The sequence below is a fragment of the Lactuca virosa genome, chromosome 1 (genome assembly GCF_052849685.1).
Source record: "Lactuca virosa cultivar CGN04683 chromosome 1, Lactuca_virosa_CGN04683_v6, whole genome shotgun sequence".
Classification (NCBI taxonomy): Eukaryota; Viridiplantae; Streptophyta; class Magnoliopsida; order Asterales; family Asteraceae; genus Lactuca; species Lactuca virosa.
In genome coordinates this window covers 27,014,389-27,038,568 of record NC_136426.1, presented here as the reverse complement: position 1 = coordinate 27,038,568, position 24,180 = coordinate 27,014,389, and the positions used below count along the sequence as shown (strand labels likewise).

The following is a 24,180-nucleotide window of genomic DNA, read 5'->3' as shown; positions in this document are numbered from 1 at the left end:
TAGTTCTATATAAAGATAAAACTTCATAACACCATTTTTCCAGTACAGCATTACTTACATTTTTAGCCTTAAGTATAAGACTTACAATTCGTTTTTAAAGAAAATATAGGATTTTATGGAAGTATACACTATCATTTTACACGAAACAGTTACAAATCCTTCTCACACTAAACGCTTATGAACTCACCAACTTAATTGTTGACACTTTTCAAAATCACTTTTATTCTCAGGAAATCAATAAACACGTAATCAAAGTGTTTTTGGAGGATGAGGCATCGTCGCATCACGTTATTTATTTTTGTCATATACATTTGATGTCAAGTAGAAAATTTTTTTGAGTACAATGTAAACTTATTAAATATTCAATACAATGGTTGTAATGTTGTAACATCCATAAAAATTATGCCAAATTTAAACTTTTAAAAACATTCCAAATACCAATAGTTATTACAAAAAGGTTTCCAAAATAGTTTCATATCAGAGTATCCCATAAATCCAAATCAAAATATGAGGAAGTGTACGGTCATGCCTTCGCCTTCTCGCGGTCATCCGTTGTACCTGAAATAATAATCGATAAATGTAAGCTCGAAGGCTTAGTGAATTACCCCAAAAATACCAACCTCATACAACCATGAACATATCATATAACCAAATACAGAACAACCATGCATCTCGAGTCCACAGTGTGAATAGTCCGCCCGCACCGGGCCTTCAGCCCACTTGGTCCACTCTCTGAGTCTACAGTATGACTGGACCGCCCACACCGGGCCTTCAGTCTATCTGGCCCACTCTCCGAGCCTCGGCATGTCTGGACCGCCCTCTCAGGGCCTTCAGCCTATCCGGACCGCTCGTTGGGCCTTCGGCTTGACTATGTGACCTCCTGGGCCTGCAGTCTATCCGGTCCGCCCTGGGTATGTTGGCCTACAGCACGAAGCAGGTTCTGCCTCAATCCAACCCCCATACCAATCAAACAATCATGTGCACATAAATATCATATGCTATCATGTATATAACAGATAATCATACCAATATAACAGATCACTAACACAACAACCATCCTATAACCAGGATACCGACCTAACCTGTCACTAACATAACATCATCCTATATACCAGGATACCGACCTAAACCATGTCACTAAACATAATACCATCCTAACTACCAGGATGCAGATCTAGCAGATCAAATAAACATATCGAGCAAATACCCAGATACAAATCAGATAAAGGGTCGGCCTTGGTGCCTTAGACCCTGTTGATATAGTGAGGATAACTCACCTCGCAATGTCGGTCTAAACCGAAGTATCGACTCCCGAAGTGTTGTCTCACCGAAAATCCCAAACTATCCAAAATAACGAATGATGAGTCAACATATGGGCTATCAAACCTGACTAAGGGGGGGGGGTCCATATAGTCCAATTTGTCTTTTCTCTAATTTGGGTCAAGGCCCAATACTAAATCCATGATCCACAAGTCTACATATGTAAGGCCCATTATTGGCCCAACTTACCAAATTGGCCCCGACTCCCTAATTGGTCCTAATTCCAAGATCCTTTATCAAGACTTGGCCCAAAACACCACATCCATAAAGTCCAGCAAAGGCCCAAGTCCAACTAACCCCTAAACAGCCCAAACCCGAAACCCAAATAACATAAGCCCAACAGAGGAAGTACCGCGGGGCGTACTCCTCTGGTACGCTGGGCGTACTCTCATGATGTTGACCACCATCGGGGCGGTTAACCCAGTACATTGGGCGTACTGGATTTACGCGGGGCGTAACCTCGCAGATCTTAAAACTTTCATACATGCTTAATGGGTTAAGCACTTAAGCTTAACCTTCAGATCTACTGCTCAAATGTGCTCTAGGACCATAAAGTCTCAAACTTTAAGACTTTGGTCGACTGAAAAGGGCTCAATACATGGTCTTAATCCATTAAGACCTCCTACCAAGAACTAGGGACCCAACTAGCCCAAGGGACTTCATTTTTATGCCTTAGGACCCATTCTAAAGCCTGAAAGGACAACTCAAATCGTCCAAAACGAACCATGCATTATAATGGGACTTTATGGGACAAAAGAGTGCAAATAAACTACCAAGAATAGATCTAGAAGAAATTGGCACAAAGATAACAACTTTATACCTTATGGAGTTCCCAAAACAGATGATGAACCAAGATCTACAAGCTAACTCTTCCCTCATTGGCTCCTTGATGCACAAGCTTCTTCTTAAAGGCACAAGAACACTCTTAAAAGCTCAAGAATGATCACTAGAAGGCTCGGGTTCTCTCAAGACGGCTAAGGGAGGTGTGGAGGCTGAATGAGATGAGAGGGAATGGTCCATAAAGTGTTTAAATACTCCACAAACCCTAAAAGTTAGGGTTCCTTCCTGGCACACGTACGCCCAACGTACTCATGTGTACGCCCATCGTACTAGGGCACGCCCTAGTACGCTTAGCGTACCACATGTACGCCCGACATACTACTTCAACCCCAAAACTTCCATTTTGCCACTAGGGCCTCCTTTTGCCACTTCCTTCCAAGCCAAGGGCCAAAAATGACATAATTCAAATCCGAGGGATGAATATGAAGCTACTTGAAAAAATGGGATGTTACAAATGTTTTGATCGCTACTATTCAATTGTGATGATACTGTACATGAAAATCATCCACCCCAGACGTTTTCGCCGTTCTGGTTTGGGGGTGTGACAAGAGGTGTCCAAAAATACACTTATCTTTATGCATGGAGCAAATAGAGATATTGCATACACTCTTTACTCCATCCTAATGTCAGAGATGATTCTAAGCATCAATCACAAGCTTTGGAGTTCATCAAACTCCAAGAAACAAACCTCAAAGGGACCAAACTCAACAGAATTGATTAAAAACACATCAAACTTTTAGATCTGTGCAAGAAACCTAATAAACCTTGAATCTAGGTGCAGATGTGAATATAAGATTGATTTCCTCAAGAACAACGCTTCTTTGCCCAAGCTTTCATGTTTTCCTTACCCAAGAACACCAAAAGAGCATAAATGGGCACCAAAATGGACATAGGAGAGATGATGATCTCCGATCACTTCAAAAGAGGCTAAAGTTTCATTAGATGTGTTCTAAAATAGATGGATGCTGAAAATAACAAAACCCTGCGATGAGTGTTCTTAAATAGGCCAAATTCCCAATGTTTAAGGCCTAAGGCCATTTTGCGGGGACGACCTGTGTTCCTTACTAAGCGGCAGACACATCACGCCCTAGACAAATTCTTGATCACTTTGCGATTAATTCTTTCATGCTCCATGTTTCTATCTCACTTGTACATATAAGAATAATATTATTTTCGATTATTTTCTTAAATACTACATTTTGTAAAATGGTTAGTTTAATAATTTTGTTCATAGGGTTCTTGTACTGAAGTCTGTTTCCGACAAACAATCAGCCCATGAACAAGCCGCCAGAAAAGCCCACTACTGATCGGCAGTCGTCACTCTCGTCGCCGCTCCCGTAATTCACACAAACTATTCCCGGTGGTTTTGCAGAATCTCGAAAATTATTCAATTGGGCACTTAACCTTTTTTTTATTTATTCTATTTAAGTTTCCCAACAAATCCGTGTCCGCGGAAGAGCCTATGTTCTAGGTCTTGAAGATTTTTTTGATGCAAATTCATCGCAAGGTAACGTTTATAATCCTCATTTCCTCATTCACTTTAGTAATATCCTTGAACAATCAATCACTTAAGTACTTAAACCCTTACTTCTTTTGACTTTCCCAAATGTATCAGGGTTTGTTGAATTAGATCAATAACCCATGCGAAGAAGTTATATATGTTCAGAGGTGTTTCATCATACAAGTTTTTGATCTTGAAGATCGGAGGAACATAATTATAATTGATGTATCCAGGAATCGTTGGTTCATGAGTGATAACAACAGTACTTTCATCTTCCACAATTACTTATACAGTTCCTATAGTTTATTAGAAGTAAAGTGGACAAAACCAATGGTCTTCGTCATCTCATATAGATGCTATCTGTATGCTTAATGTTTAGGTTACCTATTGTTGGTTGTTTGGTGTTGAGCAGGAGGAAATAAGGTATGACTCAACCATCGGTAATTTTAGCAACTGCTAGCTATGATCACACCATTAGGTTCTGGGAAGCCAAAAGTGGGCGCTGCTATCGAACGATTCAGTACCCAGAATCTGTAAGATCCCAAAATCCTATGTTTTACCATGCAATGGGAACTTGTCATTATTTATTCTCATGAACCTTGTTGTTTTGTACAGCAAGTTAATCGGCTGGAGATAACTCCAGATAAGAGGTACCTAGCTGCTGCAGGGAACCCACACATTCGACTTTTTGATGTCAACTCCACCAGCCCTCAGCCTGTATCTCTCTGTCTCTCTCTCTTGTTGACTCACAGATACATATATATTATGTATAGGTTGGGGCTAATATGTGTTAGGGTTTATTTGTGATAATGATTGACAGGTGATGAGCTATGATTCACACACAAACAATGTTATGGCTGTGGGATTTCAGTGTGATGGAAAATGGATGTACTCGGGTTCTGAAGATGGAACTGTAAAGATCTGGGATTTGAGGTTAGTCTGCAAAAGACGTAAATACCCTTGTTATCCTTAAGGTTGATGATTGATTGAAATGGGATGAATATAGGGCACCAGGGTGTCAACGAGAATATGAAAGTCGAGCTGCTGTTAACACGGTGGTTTTGCATCCAAATCAGGTGTCTATGATTGATTCTATTCCTTGTGAAAATTAGATTTATATTTATATATAATTTGGTTTGTTGTTGGGTGTGCAGACTGAGCTGATATCTGGTGATCAAAATGGCAATATTCGTGTATGGGACTTGACTGCAAACTCTTGTAGCTGTGAGCTGGTATGATTTTGCTTTTAATTTTCAGCATATATTGATTAAGCTGTATGGGTTTGAAGTTTGAAGTTTGAACTGAACCCAGGTGCCAGAGGTTGATACAGCAGTGAGATCATTGACAGTGATGTGGGATGGAAGCTTGGTAGTTGCTGCAAACAACAAAGGAACATGTTATGTCTGGAGGCTCTTACGTGGGACACAGGTAAATTCACTATTTATTCTCTTTTTCAACCAGTATTGTTTCTTTTTTGACTTAATCTCATGATCTGTGTTATTTACTGCAGACAATGACCAATTTTGAGCCACTTCACAAGCTACAGGCTCATGATGGTTATATCCTCAAATGTCTCCTATCACCCGAGTTTTGTGAACCTCAGAGGTTACATTTTTCATTCCTTTTGGCTTTTTTGTTGGCTTGGCTTTGGGCTGATTGATTGATTGTTGAAATAGGTATCTGGCAACTGCATCTTCTGATAGTACAGTCAAGATATGGAATGTAGATGGTTTTACTTTGGAGAAAACACTAGTTGGTATGTTTATATTACATTTTACATTACTATTATACATGTCTTAAACAAACATTGCATGAATATAAATATATGATGTGTGTTTCAGGGCACCAACGATGGGTATGGGATTGCGTGTTTTCTGTAGATGGTGCTTATCTCATTACAGGTGTGTATATTTGATAAAATTTCAGGCTTTTTGATATAATAATAATTAAGAGTAATTATTAGTTGTAACCCATCTTAATTAAGTCTTGTTGATGGTTTGTTTCAGCTTCGTCTGATACAACAGCAAGGCTTTGGTCAATGTCAACTGGTGAAGATATTAGAGTTTATCAGGGACATCATAAAGCCACCGTCTGCTGTGCTCTTCATGATGGTGCTGAAACCACTGCTGCCTGATACACTCCATAATCACCAAAAAATACTTTCAATTTCAATTACTTGTTTGAATTTAATTACTTGTATGCATTGCATTCTGTTTTACTCACAACATTATCATGTCTATATTGGGGTTCTTCGTTTTCTTTAGTTCAAATGGTTTTCGTGACAATTGTGGATGACAAATGCACATAAATAGAAACCATTGTGACAATGGTTGACAAATACGCATAAATAAACCATTATTTAAAATAATAATAATAATAATAATAATAATAATAATAATAATAATAATAATAAATAAAACATTGTGAGGTAACCATCTTTCTTGTTAAAATAAGTAAAGAAACACTGTAGTTTGCATGTGTAATAAGGCCAAAACTTGTTCTTCATCATGTAAAATTATTGTGATAACCTACCATTTATCTAGAAAAAGATGTAAAGTAGAAAGTGAGAGTGAGTTTTGAGATGAGATGAAAAGCAATCTTTGTTTTTCTATGTATTGAAATGAAGAACGGACATGGAATATATACAAGAAAAGATAAGTCCGGTTACACTATACGTATCCCACTAATTTAGTGATTTCAAATGAAAAAGGGACTCCTATGTATCTAAAATAAAATAAATACAAGAGATAAGATTTGAATGAAGCATTGATTATTATGATTAATCTTCATCACTATCATAAACAAGTGCCTTTCGGCGATGTGATGTTGATGATGTAGCCTTTCGTGGAGGAGACGGAGACTCCAACTCCTCCTCCTCCTCATCCGAATCCATCTCCTTACGCTTCTGATGTCCTCCTCCTGAACCCTTGTGCTTATTAAACTGCTCAACAACAACATTTATCACATGAGACAGAATTCACAACAAACTCAGATTTTGGTCTTTTCAACAAATAACTTAGAGAATTCCGTCCATTTTGGAAACCAAACCAAACCAAACCAAACCTGACATCGGAATGGAATCACAAATTCCAATTCCTTTTGTAAGAAAGATTAATGACATGCATATACCTGAGGTTCTTCATCATCATCATCATACTGCTGTGGCTCTTCACCTCTTATATGTTGAGGGGACCTCTCCTCCTCCTCTTCTTCGGTTTCATACTCGGATTCCTCCTCATAGTCATCAACCGGACGCCTTGATGACTTGATAGAAGATGCAGATGACTTGCGACCAATATCTTTATGCCCTTGAGACTGGTCACAGATAAAACTTATCAAATACAAAAATCATACAAATTATTTGTCACACAGAAGACACGCATGTAATACACAGTAGTTTTTATGATTATGAGAAGGGGATTGTCCTGTGTAGTAGCTTATACATACATAATACATACCCTTTTTGCATTGATGATCCGTTTCTCAGCTCGAGCTTCCATTTCCAGGTCTTCCTCAAAGCGGCGACGAGCGGATGGTCGAGATTCATAATAATCCGGTTCCTCCTCCTAATTTTATTTTTAAGTCACAAAGATATATGTATACAATTTCAGTAAGTTGGAAAAATAATACTACTATTTATTATTAGAATTAAAAGACATATTCATGATTCATGAACAAGAATGTAATAATAGATTTATAATTATTTAAACCTCATCAAGTGCATCCTCCAAGAAACCAGGTGAAAGTTGACGCTCCCTGCGCACACTGTGTGTGTATTTCCGGTTCACCTTTTCCTTCTTCCGGCTAAGAACTTCATTCGCCCTGATTGTTTGACTTTCAGCCTGGAATCAAATAAACCCATAACCCATATTATACCTTATAAAAAATAACAACATAATTTTTCATTTATTTCAGTCTTATAGCATCCTTGGTTTTTTTTATTTACAGCATTCTACTTCCTGTTTTATTTTTTTGCTCATTAAGCCACTGTGGTTCAAACAATTTACACAATAATACCATTCTACTTCCAATTTTAACCCTAATTAAAAGTTAAAACCCCTTAATTTGGATGCCAAAAAAAAAAGTATACATAATTGTAACGTACCTTCTCTTTTTGTTCCTTCTCCCTCTCAGGGTCAATGGCAGTGACACAGTTTTTAACTCTGAACACTTTTTTATGGCGTGAATCAACGAGTGCAGTCAATAATCTGTGAGAATTAGAACTCAAGGATGAAGGCATAAATCTCATCTTTCTCAAAACTCTCCCCTGAGATTGGAGGATTCCCTGCATTTCATTTTTCCATATTCATACCAAATAATACAATACACAAAAAACTACCTCAAAATCTTTTGAAATCATAACTACTACACACTATAGACATAGGCAAATGAAGGATCATATGGGGATATGTGAAAGACCTAAATGTGAGAAATAGGAACATATTTTATTTATTCTTGTGTATAATAACATTGAGTTTACAAACTTTTTTTTTAGCAAGGCATTGATTGCACTCTGGAAAATCTACCCATTATAACATTTTACTTCTATTAGGACACTATACTTTTAAAAATCCACCCAACTATAGCAATGAAAATTGATTTGTAATTGGATAACATTGCTAAATTAGCTAGATTTCTCAAAGTACAATGCTGTAATAGGAAGAAATGCAGCAATAAACAAATGAATGAAAGTACGTTGCTATTTCTTGCATTTAGCCCTTTATGAAATGAGACTTGAAGTTCTTGTGAGTAGCTGGCATCAATTCATATACAAAAATATCTCATGGTTAACCAACTTAAATTCAAGTCATCATGGTCTAAGTGATTCTTCAAAAGTTGCAATATTGGGCTTATGCTGCGATTGTTACATTGGACAGGAGCTGACAAGACTGAACAAGCTCTGTAAGGTATTTTCAATGATGAGGATGGGGGCATTCATGTCTTTTTCACAATGGGAGATCTATAGTCAACAACTTCATGAAGAATATATGCATACCTTTTCATGTCGAAGAAAAAGATGAGCTTGATCATGCTGAGCATCTTGCACAGAAATGTCAAGAACTTCATTCCCAATCTGTAACTGTAAGCTGCCATCTGACCATCTAATAAACCGTGCATTGCTTTCATACTGCAAAAAACAGATATTCATAAGAAAAAAAGAAGAAGACCATAAACATGATACAGATTTTTCATTAAAAGTTGAAAACAGATTGCTTGGAACTCCAATATAAACTTACAGATTTTGTTCCATCAGGATTTCTCACAGCCCTGTAGCGAACAATATTGTTCTCCAAACGAATCCTTTTGGTGTGTCCAGATTCATCAGCAACGAATGCATCCTCTTCAACAAATGTCTTTGGATCAAATGGTTTAGGATCAATCCCCATAATGTTAGAAACTTTGATCATATTCATCTGTAATCAGGAAACAAAGAAATTCAATTAAGGAGTCCACATGGACATCATGTCAATGCCACATCAGCTAATAGCAACCCTTTTCATCATCTACAAAAATGACTTTTAAGTTTTATTATAACCTTTTCGGGATGTGAAGGAGGAGGTCGCAAAGGAATCCCTAGTTCCAATGGAGGTCCAACTGGTTTCTCTTTGGTTTTAATCTCAATGTTATCCTCTTCAGAATAATAGCGTCCCTCTTCATCAGCTAACATGTCTTCTGGCCTCAGATCGTTTTCATAACCTTCCTCTTCCATTGGAGATCTCTATGAAAAGAAAATCCATTAAACTTCTTAAAGCCATAAAATAACACATGCACCATCATACAGATAGATTTATAGTAATAAGGAATATAGGCATTATTGTTTTTAAGAATTGTTACAAACATTTGAATTGTCCTTGGGATGATTCTGAACAGCATTATATTCTTCTGCTTCTTCATCATCAGATTCCCCAAATACATCACGCAGTTCAGGTGCTGTATTTGATATGTGGGCTTCATCAGGTGACCTATAACATGAAGCAAAGCAGAGAGGTTGAATGTGAGGTAAAAAAAAAAAATTTTTGGACTTTGTAGCATGATCAACTTCTTCAACCCTTCTTCAGAGTTGAGCACATTACCTCGGACTTGTAGCATGATCAACTTCTTCATCTGCATTGCCAACATAATGATTCTCCTCAGATCTTTCTGAATCACTCTCCACTACATCCCTTATCCTACTTGTTACGACTCTTTGATTGTAATCTTCTCTTTGGTCACTCCTTGAGTCATTTCCTTCACTTTCATCCCTCTGGTCTCCCAAATCTACTTCTTGTGAGTTATGATCTCTTTCACCCTCACTCTCAATCTGATCATCATTTATCTCATGCAGTTCACCATCATTGCCTAAATCTGCTTCCCCTTGGCCTTCTACCACATCTTCAGCTTCAGGTTTCAGCCCAATGTCCCCTTCATCCTGAACAAAGAATTCAACCACATGTAAACATCAATGATGTAAGATAAGGTTTACAACTTGATTGTACTCGTAATACTTCTAATAAAGTTTGATGTGGTTTAAGAATTCTCTCAAATTTGATAAAAATCAATGTGCAACTACGAAAAGCATATCTCTGATTCTCAGAAGTCAAAATTTCCTAGTTACAGTATTCCCTTAAACAATCAACAGTAACCTCATTCTACCGCCACACTCCTTCAATTCCCTAATCTCAGGACATACATGTACATATTGTAGACAAGGCACCCGGCGAACAAATTCAACTTCCTTATATCAATTAGGATCTAAACACATTCAATGTGATCATTATGAAGATACAATGCCGAACAAATTTAAGCTTGTTTCCATCAAAATTAACCAATTATTCAACAAGAAAACTAGGAGAGATAGGTCGTACGGATGCGTAATCGGGCTGACGATTAGATTCGTGCTCTGATTCAACTTCTTCTTCTTCTTCTTCTTCCTCTTCCTCCGATTGATCACCGAACAAATTTTGCATCAGATGCCTTTTGTCGTCGGCAACCATTTTTCTCCGTTCGCGAATCGCCGAGGTATCTGTATTCTGTATACGTATAATTTTACAGCTGAAGAGACATGACACGCAGCACCACGCATTTTTTAACCCAAAATCTAATGTAGCAACTAGCAACTAGCAACCGTTTAGGATGTCACGTGAGACGCACGTTACGAGATATCGATCACAAGTTTTTGGTTTTATTTTCAAATAGATTTAAAAAGCTTTTGAAATCCATTGGGATTCGTATTAAAAAATAATAAATAAAAGAATCTACTTTAGTTTATGATAAAATTTTGTTCTTGTTTTCATTATGCTTGGGAGTCTAAGATATGTTTATTTTTTCGAAGCGAAGTTTTATAACCGGACTATTTCTGCAATCTTCTGCAGTAGAAAAAGTGTATCAAGCGTCTGCATCCTGTAATAAAAAACATATTTATTTTTTAACATCTCCAGACTGCTGCAGTAAATTGAAATTTAAATAAATTAAATTTTATAAACTGAAAATAATCTTCAGTACCAAAATTTTAATAATTCTAGTCTTAAAATATTGAAAAAAAATAATAAAAAGAACATGTAAAAAAACAAAAATATAAAGTTTCTAAAAAATGTAAAAGAAGCTATCAGTTTTATTCTACAAAAAAACTAATTTTAAAAAACATAAAAACAATCAAAAAAATATCACAAACCATGTCTACAAAGTTCGTAAAAGAATTACACATGTTAAGAAAGATGCAACCGAAACAAAAAATAGTATTAACAGAAACGGTAAAAAAAATTAAAAAAATTATAGTTTTTTTTAAAAAAAATCAAGTTATGAAAAATTGTGGAAACTATAAAAAAAATTGTATCGAATCCGTAAATCAAAGTTTAAAAAAATAAGTTATACTAAAATTCTAAAAAAGAAAAAAAAAACACTTGGAAAAAAATGAAACCTGAAGAGGTTTGAAGAGACAAGTTAAGTGTTGCGCCGCACAGAACAGACATAGAAGTTTTGTAGTATGAAGTCTTCCAAAAAACAAACTGTTGCCAGAGAGCAAGTATTACACGTGCTGCGCCACACAACAAAAAGTGGTTTAAAGCTTTTTTTTTTAAAGAAACAACACCTTACATATAGGTGACATCTATTTGGCATCCATGAAATACACCGTTTGTATTTGACATCCATGACATACACCATTCCTGATGGTGTCTTGCCAAACAATATGACCCAAAACGGTATTTTATTGCTGATGAGAGATGAGAGAGAAGGCAATGGTTGAAAGCTTTTCATTGGTTTATTATTATCTTTTTTTTTTCAATATGAAACCATTTAGACCAGAGGGAGTGGGTGCGGTCTAGGCCGCAGTGCGGCCTTCCAGGGGTGCACTCCCCTTTCTTTCTCTCCTCTTTTACTTGCTCTCTCTCTCCTCTCCCAACCAATCATCTTTCTTTCTTTTTCTTTTTTTTCTCTCTCCTAACCGTTTTCCCACTCCTACCTTTGTGGTTTCAAATTGATAAAATGAGAAAAATGAGCTGGCATCTACGTGGCATAGGAGGGAGTGCGGTTTCAGTGGCACCGCTCCCTCCAGCCTTAGTGTAATCTTGACTCGTCCCACCTAAATGACATGTTATGCATTTAAAGTAACATAAATGACGTGACAGTGATATGGATGCAAAAAAGTTGATGTGACAGCATGACATATTGTAACGACTCAAAAATGACAACAAATTTAAACTTTTCAAAACAACCCATTTACTAAAAGAAGTGTTTACAAAACCATTGTTTCCAAAACATTATTTAAAACTAGAGTCTCCCAATATCCAATCAGTCGTAAAACCAAGGATGTGTACGATCACGCATTCGCCTTGCCACAATCATCTAAAGTACCTGAAACAATAAACTGAAACTGTAAGCACGAAGCTTAGTGAGTTCCCCCAAAGTACCACCACACAAACATATAACATATACAATCAAGCATGTCGGGTCCAATCAACCATCAGGTTGGAATACCCCAGGCCCAGTCAACCGTTGGGTCCAGTCATCCTCAGGATGGAATACCCCAGGTTGGAATGCCAATATACAACAGGTCCAGTCAACCATTGGGTTGGAATACCCCAGGCCTAGTCAACCTCCGGGTCCAGTCATCCTCGGGATGGAATACCCCAGGTTGGAATGCCAATATACAACGGGTCCAGTCAACCATCGGGTTGGAATACCTTAGGCCCAGTCAACCTACGGGTCCAGTCATCCTTGAGATGGAATACCCCAGGTTGGAATGCCAATATACAACGGGTCCAGTCATCCTCGGGATGGAATACCCTCGGGCCTAATCAACCATCGGTTTGGAATCCCCCGGTCTGTTGGCTCACACACATAGCGGTAAAGCCTCAACCATTAACCAAAATATGTGCACATAAAACATATAAACATATAACCGACCAATAAACTATCAGACATATCTAACAAATCACTACATCATAACGGCATTCTATCACAGAGCAGGATATCAAATCTAATGGGTTGGCCTCGGTGCCTTTGACCCATAAGTATAGTGAGGAAACTCACCTCTCGATCTGATCAATAGCCGATGAGGTCCTGACTCTGAATCTCAGCTCTAACCGTCACCTATCCATCCAAATGACCAATTCTCAAACACAATCCAAAAATACCCAAAATACCCCTAGGTCAAACTTGGTCAAAATCAGGTAAAAGTCAAAATTCCAAAAAGTTATCCGAGTCAACCCAGCTGAGTACGCCCAACGTATGCGGCTGGCTGTCAACCCAATTCATTAAGAGCTTAATCCTTAAGCTCTTAAGCCAATTTTCCAGATCCAAGTCCGAAATGATGTCCTTGACCATAAAGTTTCCAACTTTATGGTCTTGCATGACCATTAAGTGCTTAATGTCCAAAACCCTATGTTCTTAACCAATTAAAACCATCTAACACATGCATGGGTTACATACAACACTCAAGATCATATTTTTATGGTTCAAAATAACTCCATAATGGATAAAGTTTCCAAGTTTATCCATTAGAATGGTCCCAACAAACAATATATAGTCTTTAAGTCTCAAAGGGACCCCAAAAAGTGCATCTTTTCAACTTAATCCATTAAATCAAAGTCTCTAAACTTCAGATCTGAATCAAAATGATGTTTAGATGGATCAAGTTTCCAACTTTATCCATAACACGGTCACAAACTTTCAAAATCTAAACTTTATGCACTTAAAGTGACCAAAAGCTCATAACACTCAAAACTAGCTAGATCTAACAATATCATCATCAAAATTCAAACTTTATACCTCTAGAATAAAGATCAAGGTGAACAAAGTTTGGATCTAATGGCTCCAATGCAACCAACACTTCTTCCATGAGTTCCTTCTTCTCGAATATGCACCAAGAACCCTCCAAAGCACTTAAAAACACCTTATTTTTTCTCACAATGCTCAATCTAGGGTTAGGGTTTCAAGAGAGGGTGTTGGAGATGTGGAGGCTGAGAATGGAGTGGGTTTGGGACGATAAACATCAAAAATGACTTTTTGATAAAAGATTATTTAGAATGAATAATCCTAACTAAGTTGTAGTGGTCGTGACAAGGATTCCGGATATATAAAGAATGCCAAAATCCGAGTTATAGCGAAGAAGTTATGGCCTGTCGAAGTTTCACGACAGAACCGGCACGACACAGCGCGACGTAAATAGTGAATTTACGATAGAGCGATATTTGGCCTTAGCGATCTAAACGAAAGTCGTAGAATACGTAAGACCGAGAGCGTGCATAAAAAGAACGTCTAAATCTAACTTCGTATAAGGAAGTTATGATTTTTCGAAGTTTTGACTTAGCGGTATGCAGCCCAAAGTTCGAATATAAGATCGAGTGGTTTCTAGCCAAAACAATCTAAACGAGAATCGAAGATCTCGTCGATAGTAGTCCAACGGTAAAAAGACAGACGAAAACGGACGTCAGATGAAGGAGTTGTGAATTCTTAACGGAGTTTTCCTGTCCCGGCCTACTAAAAATAATATAATAAAAAATAAATTCAAAATTAGCCGACGGAGGCTAAACGAGAGTTGTAGAGTATAATCTCACCTACGCGTGGATATAAAGAACGTCGAAAACGGAGCTCGTATGCGAAAGATATGAATTTCTGAAGTTCGGGGTGCGAACCCCAACACTGTGTCAGGATTCACGACGTGAATACAGTGTTCACGACGTGAACTCAGTATTAATGAATTCTGGAGCCTGACAGACGCAAGTTGCGATGACGCACCTGATGACTACTGAACTCACGACGTGAATTTTGAGTTTCACGACGTGAATTCAGTATTTCACCCCTATAAATAGAAATCGAAGGGCAGTCGATTTTGGTTGCTATTTTCTTACTCCCTCTCTCCCTATACCCTCTCTATCCCTCTTAAAGTACCCCCGAAGCCCCGGTATCATCCCGATACCCAAAGCGAGTCCCAAAGCACCGAAGATCCTGAGAAGAAAAGAGTTTCGAGCCAAAGCTCTGCCTGCGATAAGCCCGGTGTGTGAAGAGATCACAGTTTCACCGAAGAATACTGCCGAAAGAGCCGTAGTGCTGTGCGATAATCATCTTATCAGGTGAGTGTATAGTCACTTTCATCTTACACATAGATATGAAGTATCTTATAAAATACGTACTATGTGTATATATATTGTTTGTTTATTAAGATGGATTAGACATACCCGATCCGGGAATATGGATTAGGTAAGGAGGTAAATTTTAGATCCGGGAGTACGGATTACGTATTTTTGAACTATGTGTTCATTAGGTGATTTTGAACTATGTGTTCATCAAATATTTTTGAACTATGTGTTCATCTGATAAGGTATCATGTGCATAGTCCCTTTCATGAACATGATTCTAATACAAGTATTGATCAAAGTATTAAATATATATGTATGTGAAATATTTGTTATTGCCCGAAATATGTGTTAGATATATATTTGATGATATACAACGTGCGAACTAGTTATGGTTCAATATGTGTTAAGATGTGTATATATGATATTATACTTAAAACTCTGTGTTAAGTATACACTAGTTAGCGTTGCCTAAACGGAGATAGTATCGAAAATTGATTATAAACTTCGTAGGTTTGCCTAGTGATGGGTTAAGACTTAAAAATGGATGTTTAGTTCAATTAAGTTTGGACATTGGGTAGCCTATTATTAAGAGTACGTGTGTGGTGAGATCGATGATCGGTGGAGTACGTCTTACGTACAGAAGTACATTTTATGTACGAATTCCTTTTCAAAGCCCTGTGTCTTTGGTGCTGCTTGCGCCGGGGGATTATTATGTTCTCGGGTACGAGTCCTACGCATACCAGAGTACTATAATGTGCCAGAAGTACTATCATGTACAAAGTCTTTTTGGACACTATTGTGTGTCGGTTACGGGAGCGTATGGGAGTACTCTATTAGTATTTCCCCATACTTTTTATTTGAAAGAGCTTTGAAGTCATAGTTTCTTTTATGAAGTGATCGGACGAGCTTCATATGTCAGCGTTTCTTTTCACGAAGTAATTGAGGGAACTTCGTAAACTGCCTAATAAAGTGTGTCGGTAATAGACCACTAATAGGTATGTCTGGTGTTATATTGCTGGATAGGGTGAGTCTGGGGGTAAATTACCTCACGATATTCAGACCGCTGCTAGGCAAAGTTTGATGCTGGATAGGGTGAGTCTGGGGGTAAAATACCTCACGATATTCGGACCACGGCTAGGCATTGTTATCTAGATAACTACCCCTGACTTAATTGTCTTGTGGTTCTTTTTACGAACGGAGGTTCGTGGTGAAACTTATTCCATTCCCCTCATTTGATGTCTTTATTGATCGTCGTTTGCTGCCAGGGAATTTCTGAAGCAGCTTCGTCAGTTCGTTGTTCATATCGATTCCTTAGACTAGATCTCGTAAGATCATTGTGTAGGGTCAGTATGTGGGGATCGACAGGATGTGATAGATTGTTTTAGAAATATGATATATATGTGTTAATTAATAATAGTGGTCTTGCCGGATTTAGATATACATTATTATCACATTGTTTTTGAACTATGTGTTCATTAAGTATTTTGAACTAAGTGTTCACTAGGTGTTTTTGAACTAGGTGTTCATTAAGTATTCTCAAACGGAGTGTTTACCAAGTATTTCGATTTAAGTGTTCACTAGTTGTAATCTGAATATCCTGGCAGCTGCGCCTAAAGGATTATATTGGCAGCTATAGATTTAGTGCCTTATAGATGAACGCTGAGAGTATGGATTTAGTATTATGTAGATGAATATTGGTAGCTATGGATTTAGTACTGTATAGATGTACGTTGGTAGCTATGGATTTAGTACCGTGTAGATAAACCTTGGTAGCTATGGACTTAGTGCCTGTTGTATAAACCCTGGCGACGATATACTTCGTGCCTATTTGACATAAATTGCAGAGAAAAGCAATGTTGTCACCCCTTTGGTTGTCTATTCGACATAAATTGCTGGTGAAAGCAATGTTGTCATTCTGATGGTTGTCCTATTTGACTTATATTGTTAAGGAAAACCCCGAAGCAGAGTTGTCGCCCCATTGAAAAATCCTTAGACTAGGTCCCTTATAAGTAGATACTTTAGGGACGTAAAGTGAGGAATAAGGGAACGGGTAATCACCTTAGGAGAATCCTTAGGAATGAATGAATGGAGGACAAATGATTATTAAGATCTTTAAGAATAAAGAAGATAACGGGGATGGGAAAACTTGGTTAGATGTTTGATGTTTAAACATAATAAATTTACTTATTGTGGGTTGAAAACCCTATATGCTCACCAGACTCCCAAGCCTGACCCACTCAGTTTTCTTTGCATTACAGGTAATGACACAAGAGTATAAGTTGGTTGACTTGACGAGAGATTCCGGATTATAGACCAGTAGTTGTAAATAACTGCTGTAAGGTTAAATTATACTGTTTATGCTTTTTGGTCTGTATCGGAACATGACATCCCGATGTTTTATTATTTAATGAAAAGTACATTCTCTTTGAGAAATGTTTTGATAAAGTTTTATCATATTTTGTTTGGGAACAAATTCCGCAACTGTTTTCTTTAAAAGATTACTCTGATTTTAAAACAAAACATAAACAAATCGGTCTTTTCTGGCCGTGAAATTGGGGATGTCACAGTTGGTATCAGAGCATTAGTTTAAGCGAACTAGGAATTTGTAGGATTTCTAGACTTAAACTTAGAATGCTAAGCGATGATTGTGAGATGAGTGTCTACCATATTTTAGACACGAGCACTAGTATATTTTAGGAATGAGGCCTAAAAATGTTTTTATGTGCTAAATGCTATATGTTTGCCATATATGATATTGTTTGTTCGGATCTATGGTCTGTTGCTGACCGGATCTGGAAACCTTATGTGTTTAGGATTCTAAACGTATGACTACGATATTAGAACTAGCATGTAAACGTTTCGGAGTGATAATGAGATTTATACGTCTATCGTAAATAAAGTTTTCTTAACTTAAATTCTCGCCCGGTACACCGAACGTCTGCTTGGATGTACAAAACGTTATGGTGAAGACTCGTAGAGAATTGAGTAAATGGAGGAAATGAAAGGCTTATGATAGTAAATAACACCTATCGGAAGATATCGTAAGAGTGGTATCTTGCCTTTAGATTATGTCTGATAAAATAAAGTACGTTTAAAGGAGTACGGTACGTCTAAAGTACACTTTCGATTGGCAGGATGATGGAACGGTTGATGTAATTCTTGAAGTTGTCCCATCGTCTGGAATTTCCATCACCAACCGAGTTGAAGTAAAAATGACTTATTTGGCAAAAAAAAAAAACTTATTACTTATTAGTTTATTGTTAGAGAGAATTAATTTATGATAAAAATGACTTATTAGCGGTTTGTCACCGTTATAAGTTATTTTTATCCAAACACATTTTTAGCTTTTGATGGTGTGAAACCGTTAATAATCTAATAAACTGTTTTGCCAAACACCCCTAAACCAAACACTTTTTAACTTATTATTTATTGATTTTTGCAACTATAAAAACTAATCAAAATATTTTTTTAAAAACTTATTTTTTCACCTTCATAAGACAATAAATCTATTTAAAAAAAATAATTTTTACAATAAATCTATTTAAAAAAAATAATTTTTAACACCAAAATAAAATCTCAAACAACCTCTAAAAGAATCCATTTTTCTAGTAACCATAAATCCTTTTGCTAAAAGCCCAAAAATTGTCCAAAAATAAATCCTAAACACCCTTTATATTGTGAAGTGTGAGGCGACAAAATTCAGGGAAGACCGAAGACAATCAGAGATCGTGAGAAGAAAACAGATCTAATTCTACAACGATGTCGTCCGGCAATGATCCCCGGCAGCCGTCATCGGCGAAGCCTTACAAGCCTCAAGCGGTTCACCCTGATAATTTGCCCATTGATTACTCTGGTTTCATCGCCATCATCTTCGGCGTCGCTGGCGTTATGTTCCGGGTTAGTTTTTTAATGCACTTTAGATGAAAACATGTTGCAAGCTTGTATGTATACGTGTTGAATTGTTGTTGTACGTATTGTATGAGTTCCAAATACAGGTGAGTTGAGATCTGGATAAGTAATTTAGTAAATTTAAGAATCTAATTTACCATCTGGAACATTTATACGATCGTTTGATTGGTTGTTAGAGAATCGGGCTGCTGTAACCTGATAGTATATGATTAATTCTATACATATTAGGTTATTAAGAATGGCGCACCAAAGCAAAATATTAGGGCACAATAAGAAAGTATAGGATTTTGTGAAGGCTGTGCAAATTACTAGACCATGTTTATGTTTTAGGGATATGAATCAGAATTAGAGTAGAATCAGTTGACAGGTTACTGTTACCTGGAGTCAATGTCTTCAAAATATGGTGACAGAGTTTGTGCAACCTGATGAATTATTATCTATTACTCATTTACTTGTGGGTTTTATAGAAGCTGATTCATAGGCTGATGGATGATGTTAATTTGCATGTATGTATATGTATGTTTGCAGTACAAGCTTGGTTCATGGCTTGCTCTCATATTCTGTGCTCAGTCTCTTGCTAACATGAAGAATATAGAGACTGATTTAAAGCAGATCTCCACAGGATTTATGTAAGTCCATTATATGCTATCTTCATCACTGAGTTGCAATCTGCTCTGTTGTAGCATGGCATATACTTAATAAGTTTGATATTGTTGGTGTTGTTTAATAGGTTTGCTGTTATGGGAATGGTGACAAATTACTTAAGCCCTGCTCGACCAGGAGTGAAGACGACTTGAGATCTTGACTCACTTTACTTTACACCCAGTAATTCAAAGTTTTATTTGGAATGCTCTTTTCTGTGATGTAATTCCATAGTCACTGTTCTGAACTTAGTTAGTGAACTATTATCCCATGTTTTGGTTTGTATTAAAACTGAAATTTATTATGCTTTCTTTCTTTCCTTACACACACACACACACACACACACACACACACACACACACACTAGTCTAGAAGAATAAATGGTGTTTTATATAGGGGTGTTCAATGAATCCTTCCCTCAATGCCATTTTATCAATATATTTACTTTAGATGATCTGATATCCTTTTGGTTGTATCTAAAAAGCAAGGTCGAGTAGATACCATACAATTTTAAAACGTTAGTTAAAACTGAAACAGGCAAATCATAAATTGTGTTATCACATTATTAATTACCTAAAATTTTGAAATAGAAAGCAATACAACTTTGATGGATTACAAAAGAGAAATCTATTGAAAACTCTATATTTGAGCCTTATTAACAATTTAGTCGTTTATCTTTTTTAAGTCAATTAAGTTCTAATTACCGGTTAACTTAATAAAATGGGGCTATTAGTAGGTAAACCTCGAATGTATGTGTGCTTACGTGGAATATGACATGGAAAATCAAGGTAAATAAATGGCACCATGTAAGTAAATAAGGGTTTTTTTATGCAAGCTTATCGTCGTGCAGTTTGTTAAAACGAGAGAAGCTAAATAAATTAGGGTTTTTTTACCAAGGTTGTAATGTTGCTTCGGAAGGTAATTTCTACCCCGTTCAAGCTCATCGATTCTTGTAATGGAGGTAAAATGAAGTAATTTTGAATATATTTTTTTGTTGTAGGCCGTACATGGAGGAAACAAATTACGATTCGGATGATTAGGGGGAGGAATTACTGGACACTAAACTCATCGATGTTACATTGGAAGAAGATTTCAAACCAAAAGGAACAGATATGTGCAATGATGCATTCTTGAACATTTTGTCTGATGTTGAAGATAATGGAGTTGATGTTGATGAAGACAATTGACAATAGCTATTTGGGTGTAGGCCGACTTCATAAATGGAGAAGTCGACACCATGTGCTACTTATTGCTTCTAATTTCCCGCCTAAGCCTAAGCCACATTCACCTACATGTTGATGCCATGTCTTATGCCACATAAGGATTTAACCGGTTATTTACCGGGTATCCTAACCGGTATTTACCGGGTAACAGGATATTGTCCCAAAATTGAATAATTTAACCGGTAATTAGGACTTAATTGACTAAAAAAAGATAAAGACCAAATCGTTAATGAGGCCCAAATATAAAGACTTTTCGGTAGATTTCCCATTACAAAATTACCACTTTTGATCCTGTCTTATTTGCTTTAGTTATAATCAGATAGCTTTGCTAACTAACCAACCAAATCAAAGGTTCTAATCACAAAGCAGAAAACAATCCCATTTCTCCCAAATTACAAACCGAAACCGATTCATAATTCTTTTGCTAAAGCTACAAGAACTGAAGTGATAGACACAACACAATTACTTAAAAGCAAGCATCTTTTTCTTACAAGTAAGTGATATGTGTTATTTTAAAATTTGGGCTTACAAAACCAAACCAATTTGTAACAACAACTACCATCGCCCTCTCCTCAAAAAACAAACACAAACTCTAATTTCCATTTTGCCACATCACACAGCTTCATAATCATAATGTTCCACTTCCACCTCAAGGTTCAATAACAAGTAAAGGCTGCAACACAACACAACAAACCATACCATGTTTTTGGTTCAATTTAGAACGTAAATTGATGTGTGCATATGTGTGTGTGTGTGTGTGTGTGTGAGAGAGAGAGAGAGAGAGATACCGTATCCAGGCTAACTGGTTTCCCATCCTCAGCAATAATATCAACTACTGTTCCCGATTGATCAGCCTAATAGAATAACATAATAATTCACACAGACACATCAAATACACTTGATATAACCTATGCGACATCTGGCTTGGCTATCTTAGTTAAAATAAAACAGATTCATTCATATATGACAATTTTTATCTTGTTGTAGCCAATAGCTTTTTGACAGGTCATAATTAAGATTATTTAGGTTTTCAGAAATCATCAAAATTATGAAAGAGACTGAATTACCTCGATCTCATTCATCAACTTCATTGCTTCAATAATGCATATTACTTGACCTTTCTGAACCTTGTCTCCCACCTAGTAATAAAAAAAAATACATAAAATATCTTCACATCACTTCCACTTCCAAATCAAGAAAGAATACGACTATTTTTCAATGAATGAGGATGAGGAGGGCATTAACGTCTTTTGTTGGTTACTACCTTAACAAAAGCAGGAGCTCCTGGTGCAGGGGCACGATAGAATGTTCCAGCCATGGGGGATTTAAGAGGAGGACGTGAGGATTTTGGCTTTGCAGGGGGAGGTAATGCTGGCGGTGATGCGGAAGGAGCCGGAGTGGTGGCCTGTGGTGGTGGCGGTGGTTGTGAATGATACATAGGCTGTGGTTGTTGTGATGATTGCATCATCATCATAGGAGGTGCAGGAGGTGGGGCTAAAGCTTCTTTTTTTCTTATAATCACCTCACGATCATCTTGTTTTAGCTGCAACTCCATTATATCTCTCGAATCCACTAGCCTGAAAATAAAAAGATAATAATTACAATTTACACCCCAAATCCCAAATTAATTTAAGAAAATATATGTATAAGAAAGAAAGAGATTAGCATACTCAACAAGTCCTGCAACTTGGTTCATGAATGCGGTGATGGATGCAACATCAGGAACTGCAGTTTCGGTTTCAGTTTCAGAAGAAGATATTTTGCTTGACTTTTCTTCTGATGGTGGTGGTGCAGAATTTGATGATCCCCCAACAGAAATCTGAAGAGGAAAGATTATCATCTGATTTTGGTTGGAAACCACGAAATGTGAATGATATTTTTGATATTATTAATTCGTAGGTTACCTCATTAAGCCGAGCAGACACTTTCATAACACCATTCTGGTTCCTCTTAGTTGCCTACATGATGATGATGTTTTAACAAGTTAACAGATACATGCTTGCCAATTCATAATCATATGGTGGTTCAATCGTTATTGAATTATAGATGGTAGAAGCTGTGCACTTAAATCTTTGAACAGTACCACTTGTCAAGTCATAGTCAGTCAGTCACATTTTGATAAACCAAGGGTTTTAAAATTTGTTCAAGCAACTAGGAAAACTGAATTACACTAGTGGATGTGGATCAACCAGAATTTGAATTAGAAGCAACAACAGAGATGGAGAAATAGAATCTAACAATAACACGGCATCAAAATTACCGAATTCATGCCAAAAATTAACTAAAAACAAAAACGTTTCAACAACTTGTTAAGTGAAGTGAATAAAAAATTGAGCATGAAATCTGAAGATACCTGAAATCCTAGAGACGGTGATCGTGAAACCAAAGCGCGGTTGGGTTTGATTTTGAAATCGGATTGGAAGAGAACAATGGAGGTGTTGCGGTGGTTGGGGATTTGCTTAGGGTTGGAGTGAGGTGCAAGTAAAGCCGAAGTCTTGGGGCAAGGAACAGAGAAAGACGCCATTTTGGATGGAAATTGGGAATTGGGAATGGCGGAGGAGATTTGTAGGGATTTGAGGGCGGTGAAAACAGAGGAAAGGGGAGGGGGGAAGGTAGTGTCTAGTGTGAAAACCGATGGCGATATGAACGAGGAGAGGCCAAGGCTGAACAGGACAGCTACACCCAGTCACCCACTGACCCACTCTATTCAATCACTAGCCATCGAGGCTATATAAGAGCTTAAGGCTTTAAAGCCCATAAATAATTAAAAAATAAATTAAAAATTAATAATTTCCTTTCCATAACATAAAAAACTTTGTAAACATTATATGTCGCAATAAAAGTCCATAAGTTTGTCAAAATATGACGGTTTTGTCTCTATAAAGATTTTATGTGTGTTTATGCTTAATATTTATGGTGTTTTTGTTAAATGTGGGTCACCCATCGGTTTCCAGGTAACACTCTACACATCAGTGTTGACTAAATCCTTTTTTGATGACATATCACAAGAACCCTCATCTGTTAGCGGATAGCTTAGCCCATGTATTTTAGTGTTGTATGTTTGCTAGTCTCGGCCCACTTGGCTTTTGGTGTATTTGTATATACAGTTGTATATTTTCATAATGGAGAATCAAGGAGAATGATACTCAATTTCATGGTATCAGAACTCCATAATTTGAATTCCCTC

At 37.0% G+C, this 24,180-nt stretch overlaps 4 protein-coding genes across 5 annotated transcripts; 2 read left to right on the top strand and 2 right to left on the bottom strand.

Moving 5' to 3' along the window:
* Positions 1–3,405: 3,405 nt before the first annotated feature.
* On the top strand, positions 3,406–5,924 carry LST8-1 (Transducin/WD40 repeat-like superfamily protein). Of its 2 annotated transcripts, none has more exons than XM_079077399.1 (12): positions 3,406–3,667; positions 3,776–3,923; positions 4,074–4,194; positions 4,277–4,378; positions 4,482–4,594; positions 4,668–4,737; positions 4,816–4,893; positions 4,973–5,089; positions 5,172–5,266; positions 5,338–5,417; positions 5,503–5,562; positions 5,668–5,924. In XM_079077399.1, exons 3-12 carry the CDS (start codon positions 4,087–4,089, stop codon positions 5,793–5,795), a joined length of 951 nt encoding a protein of 316 aa, XP_078933525.1. In that variant the 5' UTR covers positions 3,406–3,667; positions 3,776–3,923; positions 4,074–4,086; the 3' UTR covers positions 5,796–5,924. The 2 variants fall into 2 exon arrangements, with proteins under 2 accessions (XP_078933525.1, XP_078933556.1); XM_079077430.1 differs by having other exon boundaries at positions 3,776–3,973.
* Positions 5,925–6,248: 324 nt separating this feature from the next.
* On the bottom strand, positions 6,249–10,724 carry LOC145158436 (protein LEO1 homolog). Its single transcript, XM_079077347.1, has 11 exons — positions 10,507–10,724; positions 9,736–10,070; positions 9,501–9,624; positions 9,198–9,380; positions 8,899–9,075; positions 8,658–8,789; positions 7,767–7,946; positions 7,372–7,503; positions 7,120–7,227; positions 6,791–6,976; positions 6,249–6,602 (listed from the first exon to the last, which is right to left on the bottom strand). Exons 1-11 carry the CDS (start codon positions 10,633–10,635, stop codon positions 6,441–6,443), a joined length of 1,848 nt encoding a protein of 615 aa, XP_078933473.1. The 5' UTR covers positions 10,636–10,724; the 3' UTR covers positions 6,249–6,440.
* Positions 10,725–18,886: 8,162 nt separating this feature from the next.
* Positions 18,887–20,074, top strand: LOC145158380 (asterix-like protein). The gene is made up of 3 exons (XM_079077304.1): positions 18,887–19,116; positions 19,657–19,757; positions 19,859–20,074. The coding sequence occupies exons 1-3, from the start codon at positions 18,979–18,981 to the stop codon at positions 19,923–19,925; spliced, it is 306 nt and encodes a 101-aa protein (XP_078933430.1). The 5' UTR covers positions 18,887–18,978; the 3' UTR covers positions 19,926–20,074.
* A 1,364-nt stretch (positions 20,075–21,438) lies between these two features.
* Positions 21,439–23,700, bottom strand: CAC1 (chloroplastic acetylcoenzyme A carboxylase 1). Its single transcript, XM_079077252.1, has 7 exons — positions 23,347–23,700; positions 22,898–22,951; positions 22,664–22,812; positions 22,258–22,570; positions 22,061–22,132; positions 21,782–21,847; positions 21,439–21,666 (listed from the first exon to the last, which is right to left on the bottom strand). The coding sequence occupies exons 1-7, from the start codon at positions 23,515–23,517 to the stop codon at positions 21,643–21,645; spliced, it is 849 nt and encodes a 282-aa protein (XP_078933378.1). The 5' UTR covers positions 23,518–23,700; the 3' UTR covers positions 21,439–21,642.
* Positions 23,701–24,180: the final 480 nt, after the last annotated feature.

Coding starts and splice junctions, on each gene's coding strand:
- LOC145158380 (XM_079077304.1), top strand. CDS start 18,979: ATGTCGTCCGGCAATGATCCCCGGCAGCCGTCATCGGCGAAGCCTTAC. Junction 19,117..19,656: donor TCGCTGGCGTTATGTTCCGG/GTTAGTTTTTTA, acceptor GTATGTTTGCAG/TACAAGCTTGGTTCATGGCT. Junction 19,758..19,858: donor CAGATCTCCACAGGATTTAT/GTAAGTCCATTA, acceptor GTTGTTTAATAG/GTTTGCTGTTATGGGAATGG.
- CAC1 (XM_079077252.1), bottom strand. CDS start 23,517: ATGGCGTCTTTCTCTGTTCCTTGCCCCAAGACTTCGGCTTTACTTGCA. Junction 22,813..22,897: donor TGTCTGCTCGGCTTAATGAG/GTAACCTACGAA, acceptor TTTCCTCTTCAG/ATTTCTGTTGGGGGATCATC. Junction 22,133..22,257: donor GAGCTCCTGCTTTTGTTAAG/GTAGTAACCAAC, acceptor TTTTATTACTAG/GTGGGAGACAAGGTTCAGAA.
- LST8-1 (XM_079077399.1), top strand. CDS start 4,087: ATGACTCAACCATCGGTAATTTTAGCAACTGCTAGCTATGATCACACC. Junction 4,379..4,481: donor ACTCCACCAGCCCTCAGCCT/GTATCTCTCTGT, acceptor AATGATTGACAG/GTGATGAGCTATGATTCACA. Junction 5,090..5,171: donor GGCTCTTACGTGGGACACAG/GTAAATTCACTA, acceptor TATTTACTGCAG/ACAATGACCAATTTTGAGCC.
- LOC145158436 (XM_079077347.1), bottom strand. CDS start 10,635: ATGGTTGCCGACGACAAAAGGCATCTGATGCAAAATTTGTTCGGTGAT. Junction 9,076..9,197: donor CTCCTTCACATCCCGAAAAG/GTTATAATAAAA, acceptor TCCTGATTACAG/ATGAATATGATCAAAGTTTC. Junction 8,790..8,898: donor ATCCTGATGGAACAAAATCT/GTAAGTTTATAT, acceptor TGTTTTTTGCAG/TATGAAAGCAATGCACGGTT.